We start from the raw sequence: 8313 nt of genomic DNA on the forward strand, positions 1-8313 counted from the left end.
TAGTGTGTGCTGTGCTGGCTCTTCTCTGCATGGGGTATCTGCAAGTTGCTCCTTCTAGGAAATGTACCATGGTCTGGAGTGAGTGGATCACATATTATGTAAAATAATGACAGAAAGCAGTACTTGAGAAAAGATTTGTTGTAGAAGGACATGAAATGCTTTATTTTTCCACTGCTAATATGGATTTCTGGATATGTCATGGTACATTCATAGAAGTCATATAAGTGAAATTGTGAATTCCAAGCCTGCTTTGTGAGAATTGTTATCTGCTTGAAATTTCAGCATAGGTCAAATAATAGTTCATATCCCTAGCCCCTGGTTTTCAGACTTGCAACTATAATCAAAGTCTTTATTACCCATAATGTAATATCTAAACAGAAGACTGTGAATAGCATATATAAAAATACAGCCCTCATTCAGAATTTTGCTTTGTTAAACTGCAAAGACCCACTAAATTGGATCATATTGTTGAAATGAAGCTGTTCAAAATCTCTAAAAGTACATGCCACTGGAAGTTACAGAGGAAGCAGAGTGACTATATCCTTGATATCTCTCTGAGGATATGTGGTTTTCTAAAAACACCAAGCACTAATTATTCATTATTGATATATAAGTCAATAGGAAAATCCCCACCAGAAAACCAATGGCTAGTGAATATATGAACTGAAAGGAAGCTCAGAATCAATCAGCTTGCTGAGAGCCTAATGGGGAGGGGCCTTTTGTCATGACTCCTTGAGCGTTTTCCTTGCCAACATTGGAAAATGCTTCAGTTGTTCCACCATGCTTCAGTTTGCTCGTTCTCTCCATGAACCATCTATTCTTCTCTCTGGCATCCTTTAGTGTGGGTTGAGTATCCCATTTCCCTTTTTAGCCCTCATTGTATTTAGTGTCGGCTTCAACACAAGATGATAGTTGAGCAATTTGAATAGTTTCCAAAGACAACAGACATCATGATGATGATGGCTTTTACCAATTATTGATGGATTTTAAATCTTTTGTCACATACTGAGTCCAGCATACTCAAAATGTAAAAAGCACTGGAGTTGAAGATTCCAATTTTGGAGGCATGATTTCTAAAAGTTTTTCAGGATAGAGTTTTTGCCTCTTCCACAATGTATAGAGAAGTACATAGGAAACTGAATACTTTATAAAAGTTCATATCTTCTTTATCAGTGTAAGATTTCTATAATTTGGTTAATTTGAGGGTAGAATTTTTCCCTAAAGTGTATTTGGAGAGGGAGGTACCTAAAAGATATTTGTAGGATACATGAAGGAAACCATACGTGTTTATAGATAATAGAGCATAAGTGGGTTTCAGAGCACTATCTGAGCCAATTTTAGAAAGCTTTTGTATATAGGGAAATAACATTTAAATATATGATACTGAAAATTTTAGAAAAAATTATTTAGCAGTCCTTTATTACTATCAGTTGCTATAATATTAGTGCTGTTAGCAATAACATCATTCTGAAACTACAAGGTAATTAATATAAATAAATCATTTTCTGTTAAAATATTTCTGGTAATAACTTGGATTGCTATAATTAAAAAAAAATTCATAAGAAATACCCTTTTGGCTATATTCCAATCGTTTATCCAACTAAAAACCTTGGGAAAATACATTCAAAGTAGCCTTTCAATTTTCATTTGCTTTTATTCTCCAAAATCCTTTAAATTTAATTTTATAAAAGTTTTTATTATGAAAAGTGTCAAACATATATAAAAAGTAGAGGGGATACTATTATAAATCCCCTTGTAACCATCAATTTATAGCCAGTTATACACCCCTACCCATTTTTCCCTTCCTATATTATTTGAAAACGTATCTTAGATGTAATTTCTTCCACAAATATTTCAGCACATTCTAATTCCTTATAATTTTGTACATCTTTCAAGCCATAGTGCATGTTTTTTTGAAGTGGTTTTCCAATTATTTTTTCATTGGCTCTGCTACATTCAAGAATATTTCTTATGGTAAGCCACAGTACAAATTACTAGAAGGCAAGTTGACACTCAGTGACTATCAGGAGTATACTTAGAAGAAGAAAAACATGGAAGTTTAGTGTTGCCTATTACCTAATCTAAGAAAGAATCGGAGCTTTATTTTCTTTTGTTCTTCTTTAATGTGCAAAACGGAGTATACGGTATGGTGGCCTGTAGGCATGCCACCATCTCATCTTGAACCTAATTTCTTGTATCATTTCTTGCAGACAATGCTTCCGTGGACAAGTCCTTGTCAAAACTGGCCCATGCTGATGGAGATCAAACATCAATCATCCCTGTCCATCAGGTCATTGATAAAGTCAAGGGTTATTGCAATGCTCATTCAGACAACTTCTATAAAAATATTATCATGTCAGACACCTTCAGCCACAGCACAAAGTTTTAATGTCTTTAAGATAAAGAAATCAATCTGCAGAAATGTGAAGATTTGCAAGCAGTGAAACCTGCAACTAGTGATGTAAATGTGCTATTACCTAGGTAACTGCATACATATAAGGAATGTATTTTGTTAAGAAGGCTTTTGTGAAATTCAGAATTTTTCTTTTTAATATATTTCTTCCATGGAAGAGTTGTCATCATCACTAAAACTTCAGTACTAAGAGCAACATGACTCAGTAGCCACAGAAGCTATGATTTTTAAAATATATAATTGAATCAGAGTAATCATAATGCAGGGGAGACATTCAAATTAGAGACAAGGGAGAAGCAATGCTGAGGAAGACCCTAGACAGAGCTCATTTTACTCCACCTAATCGTTATATCTGGATATACCCATTTTCTGCGTCTTCTTTCTCAACAATAAAAAATGTAACTATTTTGAATGCCCACAAATCCCATTCCAGTGTTACTGCCTGTGAATGCAGTACCATGTTCTCATTTTCAATGACATTTCAACCACAGGCAGAAAAGACTGTTTACTCCTTGACCCAAAGATTAAAAAGGATTTTTTTATTATTTTAAATATTACACCTTCAGAACCGTAACATGCTTAAGAAAATTTTCCCAAAATGTTGACCTATATAAATTTCTAATATTTTACTTATTCTATTCAAGGCATAGGGCCAAAGCAGTAAGTATAATTTAATCCCATACATTTGAGTTAAGTTTAGTGTTGATGATGTTCCATCATTGTGGACTCCCAGGAGTTGTTTAAGAATGAATCTCTTACACCTCTACTTTTGCCCCTGTATTGTATATTATACCCATAGGCTTGTGGGAGGAAGGAGAATTTCCATTAGGCAAGCTGTATGCAGTGGAATTTTCCTTTTAGGAGACACACAATTGAGACTTTCTGGTTCTGTCCTTGCTTTGGAGACTTTAAGACATTTCCTAATGCACAAATGAAAGCCTCGTATTTCTCCATTGAGAGTTTTGTTCCAAGGAATATGAAGTGAGACATATGGGTGAGTCATAATAATCAAAATAATTTATGAACAGCTGGGTCTGCAATAGCTAGTCTAAAAACTACTTGTGTGTCAGTCCTCTGGTTATAGTATATAGGAGCCTGAGGAAGTCTGGCAAGATAGATGGTGTATTATTTATGGATCAGGCTGCTGCATACAAACCTTGCATACTGTTATACAGCTTACCTAACTCTCAGACTATTCTGAGAAATGCTTCCTTGCTAATGAATGTATAGGAGACCACACTGTAATTGTTCTTAGATGATGGAGTCCATGCAGTTTCTTAGAAATCGGTCTCAGTGCACGCTGTGCTTTTTCACATTTGCTCTGGGTTATGTGGGAAATATCAGGTTCTGCGAGGCAACAGCATTAAGTGATAAGGAAAGGAGACATTCTGGCAAAGCCAATCTACTTAAAGGCAAAGTCCAGAACCTGGAACCTAGAGGCCTTTCTCTCTGCATGAAAAACAGGTAGTTTGCAGTCTGAGACATGGGAGAGCTTTTAGGCTACACAGCAACCCAAGGGACCTCTCACCTTTTGCTGAGCTTCAATCAGGAAGCTATTTGCCTGGCTCCAGCAGATGATGAGATAATGAGGTAGTGGGTTTTTTATTACTGTTCCATTTTGCAACATCCTGCAACACCATCCTGGGAGACAAGAGCATTACCCAGCTTGGCTTTCACAGGGGAGGGTTGTATTCAGTAAAAAATAATAGTAAATCTAAGGTCACTGAGATTCTAAGTAAAATAGTAAATCTAAGGTCACTGAGCCAAATCCTTTTCAATAGGCATACATTAACAGGCTGCTTATTTTGGCAGAGGTTACATATGGATGAAAATGAATCTTAGTCACTGAATATTCATATACATTTCCCCCAAAACCTTAGACATTCATAGTAGATTTTAATTAGCTTTCTAACTAGTCAGATTTCTGCCCAAAGTGCTTAGTCAATAGTAATTTAGATATAGCTTCAAAAATGGCTTTGCTCTTGATTTCTACTCATATTCATATGGCTCCAGAAAAATATTTTTTTCATATTAGACAATGTCAGATCCATTTTAGAAATTTTCAATAACCAGATGAGAAAAAAATTAAGAAATTGCTCAAGAGAAACATTTGTAAATGGATTTGAAAGATTGAGCCAAATTCTATCGTCAGTTCTAAATATGCAGTTCTCACCTCCATTTAGGCCCCCATCAGAACAGAGGGTCAGGAATTTAGCTGGGTAGCGTAAATTTAGTTCAGCCTACCTTTGAGAATAGCATCAATTCAGACTCTCTTTTCATTATGTTTTCTTTTCTTTTTCCCTCTTTTTAAACTACATTGTGTCAGAGTCGTAGTTTAGGATCCTGAGATATTTTCCATTCTTGTCACCATTCACTTGCATTGTAAAGATTTTCTTTGTCTATTGTTGGCATAGATTCTTTTGTACATATTTATTTATTTGTGTTTATACATGTCAATTGGTTTCCTATCTTAGCTTGATATTGCCTAGCTTTGTTGTTTTAATTAACTTTCTGTTAGAGAGACTGTATATATTTTTTTCTAAATACTTTGTGAAATCATTTTTGGTAGCAATATCTTTGAATATGATGAATAAAGGTGACTGTGAGTGCAAATAGAATTAGCAGTAAGAAGCTACTCTAGCTAATTTGCCATTTTACTTAAATGGAAAATGTTTTTCAAATAAATACTTATGTTGTTCATGTTCCAAGTTATTCAATTCCTTTATGAGTGAATGTTTTTACTTCTGACTCCTAAATAGGAAAAGATTATTTGACAGCTGGAAAATAACCTGCCACCAATTAAGCTAGTGACATAGGGCTAGTTTGCCAAAACACTCGGAATGAGTATGTTACACAGATCCAGTTCACTAAGGATTAATGCATTTTGAAGTTCTTAGAATTTGTTGGGATGACTGATGCAAAGCCAAGTTCTACAGCAGATTAAAAGTAATACAGGTTTCTTTTGGGGAATGTCTTCAGTATCCTCAAAAGGGAACTGATTCAATAACCTGTAGAAGATAGGACCTGAGATATTTTTCTCACATTTGTAGTTGCTATTTTCAATGTGAGAGGCTTAGCAAATGATACATTTTAGCAAAATTCACTTACTTGATGAGAACAGAACCTCCCCACTTCCTTTTACTGTGGACATGTAGGATAACTTTTTTTCTGCAGGAAGCCAAAGCCCAAGTTTGCTTACTGCCCTACTCAGCAAAGTGTATGCCCAGTGCAAAGTTGTGAGGTGTTTTGACGGTCACTGCTAAACCAGGTCTTCCAAGCCAATGTTCACAACTCCTGGCCAAGCCATGTTAAGAAAATAGACAAGCAGTTGCTTAAGGCTCATCTACAGTCATTTACGTGCAGGTTACTTCAGAAAGCTAGAGGGGTAGAATTGGGGAACAAATGAAAAACACGTATTTGATTTGCAGGCGGACCTGTGTTGGTAATATTTTTGAAATCTGGAGGAATTAGTCTTTATAAATTCAGTGTTTTGGAAGCACTTCTCTGTTTCCGGTTGAATAACATTCCATTTCTCTCATAGAAAAACATTAAATAGCCCTCTCCCTCCTCCCCACCAAAATCCTTCTCCCCTTTCTTCTGTTCTCTCTCCCTTTTTCCTTCCCTCCTTCCATCTTCATTTTAAGGAAGAATAATTAGCATTAACAGTTCTTTTTTTGCTTGCCTAGAGAGAAATAAGAATAAACGTGAAATTTTCAAGTGTTTGCATTTATATTCTATATAGCCTGTTCTGCAAAAGAAAAAAAGTAAAAACAGAAAAAAGGATGCTTTGTTACCATATGCAGCTCCAACCTAAATTGAGTAATCTGAACTATATAGAAAAAAAAAAAACAACATGGGCAGGCACAGTGGCTAACGACTGTAATCCCAGCACTTTGGCCAAGGCAGGTGGAGGTCAGGAGTTCGAGACCAGCCTGGGCAACATGGTGAAACCCCATCTCTACTAAAAATTCAAACACTAGCCAGGCATGTTGGTGCATGCCTGTAGTCCTAGCTACTCAGCAGGCTGAGACAGTCAAATTGTTTGAACCTAGGAGGCGGAGTTTGCAGTAAAAGCTAAGATCAGGCCACTGCACTCCAACCTGGGTGACAGAGCGAGACGCCATCTCAAAAAAAAAAAAAAAATTTATAAATATGTGTGGATGCCAGATGTTTATTTCCTATATCATGGAATTTTCAACACAGTTCTATGACATGTTGTTAGTTCACTCTTCCATTTGGGGAAACAGATGATTAAAAACAGTAAGTAACCTGCCTGTGGCCACAGAGACGGTAAGAGCGGGATTCGAATCTAAGACCTTCTGACTCTGTTCATTCTTCTACATCAGCTTCCCTAGCCACCTCCTTCAAAGAAACTACAGCCTGGTGAAGGAAGAGAATCCAAGGCCAGGATAAATGCCCTGATATCCATTTGTCGGAAGCTTCTGGAGCTTCACGCAAAAACTCTGGGCTAGCAAACCAGTAGCGATGATTTGGTCTTTCAAGTTCTGGTAGATTCTGATTGGCATCTCCTGAAGGTAAGGAAAGATTCTAGACAAGGAGATTGGAAAGTCCAAAGAAATGGGTGGAAAAGAGTTGAGGCTGACTTGATTGCAGGGTGTCGAAAGGGGTTGCAGAGGGATGACAGCCATTGTGTGAATAATCCAAGTGGCTGGCTAGAGAGGTTTTAGCTTAGCAGCAGGCACAAGAGAGGCATAAAGGCTTCTAGGCAATGAAGGAACCCAATCCTAGTTGGGCTTAAGGGCCATGACTGTGCTGCAATCATCAGAATGAAGGGGGCTGAACTTGGAGAGAACAGTGAGGAGCCCTTTGGAAGAGTCAGCAGAGCAACAAGGCAATTTGAGGAGTGGTGTCTGGGGGTCACATGTCTCAGAAGTGGCAACGCTGTCAGAAGGCTTTCAAAGTAGCAGCCAGCCCATGCATTGGTACAGCTACCTTGCCATATTCAGAACAGCAGGGAACACCTTGGTTGTATCCAGTTGGCACGGGGTTAGAAGGGCCTCGAAAGAAGCAAGCCTTCAAGAGACAAGCTGCTTATGTCAAAAAATGTGGGAAGGTAGAGAAGAGAAGGTAAGTTGTTTAAAAGAGTATTAAAGGAAAGTGTCTTATGAAGTTTAATTTGTTCACTTGTTTTATGGAATACAATATTCGAAGGCAAAATGAAAGGCATCAGAAGAGAGTGAATGGTTGGTACAGCAGGCTCCTAGAGGTGAGAGGAGAATGGATGAGAAACAGAAGAGGCCTATCTTCTTCTGAGATCGAAAAACAGGCTATTAGATAAGACAAAGGTGCAGATATTGGAGAATGCTTGTTGAGTTTCCTGATTTTTGTCAGTAAAATAATTAGAGGCTCATTTCACCTGCTGGGTATTGCAAGATAGAAGGTATTAGGATGGGGACCCTGAGTAAAAGTTAAAGGATTTGGAACAACCTCCCAGGGAATGCAAATCCCTGGCAAAATTAGATTAAATAAACAAATAATGTTTGCCCTTAAGGTGGCTTTTAAAAGGATAGTAGCCAAATCATTTTATTAAAATATTTTTATTTGCTGTGTTTTGAAAAACCAATTCGTTTCAAGGTCATAACTAAATACTTAATATTCTAAAGTCTCAAACCTTATTGGTCAAGGATGTATTTTAATCACTTGTAAATAAATGGACAATGAATAATTTCAAATACACTGTAAATCTTTTGAATCTTTTAACTTACATATTCTGTTTGACTTGACTTTTTTTCATTCTGAATGACTGAAAATGATTTTTATAAATTTAGACGTCAATTAGGATAAAATATTTGATATTCTCTTTTTTTTTTTGCTTTTCTTTTGTTTTTTGAGACACAGTCTCACTCTGTCACCCAGGTTAGTCAAGTGGCACAATATGG

The 8313-nt window shown here is 36.7% G+C and overlaps 1 protein-coding gene across 1 annotated transcript in view; it reads left to right on the forward strand.

The window, feature by feature from the left end:
• Positions 1-4971, forward strand: part of ADGRG6 (adhesion G protein-coupled receptor G6) — a 142802-nt gene extending 137831 nt beyond the window's left edge. Inside the window, exon 25 of the mRNA XM_032160483.2 lies at positions 2211-4971. Coding sequence (XP_032016374.1) covers positions 2211-2389 — 179 coding nt within the window. The 3' untranslated portion in view covers positions 2390-4971. The remainder of the gene's footprint in view (positions 1-2210) is intronic.
• The last annotated feature ends 3342 nt before the right edge of the window (positions 4972-8313 follow it).

This window comes from Hylobates moloch, unplaced genomic scaffold, assembly GCF_009828535.3.
Source record: "Hylobates moloch isolate HMO894 unplaced genomic scaffold, HMol_V3 SCAFFOLD_2, whole genome shotgun sequence".
Classification (NCBI taxonomy): domain Eukaryota; kingdom Metazoa; phylum Chordata; class Mammalia; order Primates; family Hylobatidae; genus Hylobates; species Hylobates moloch.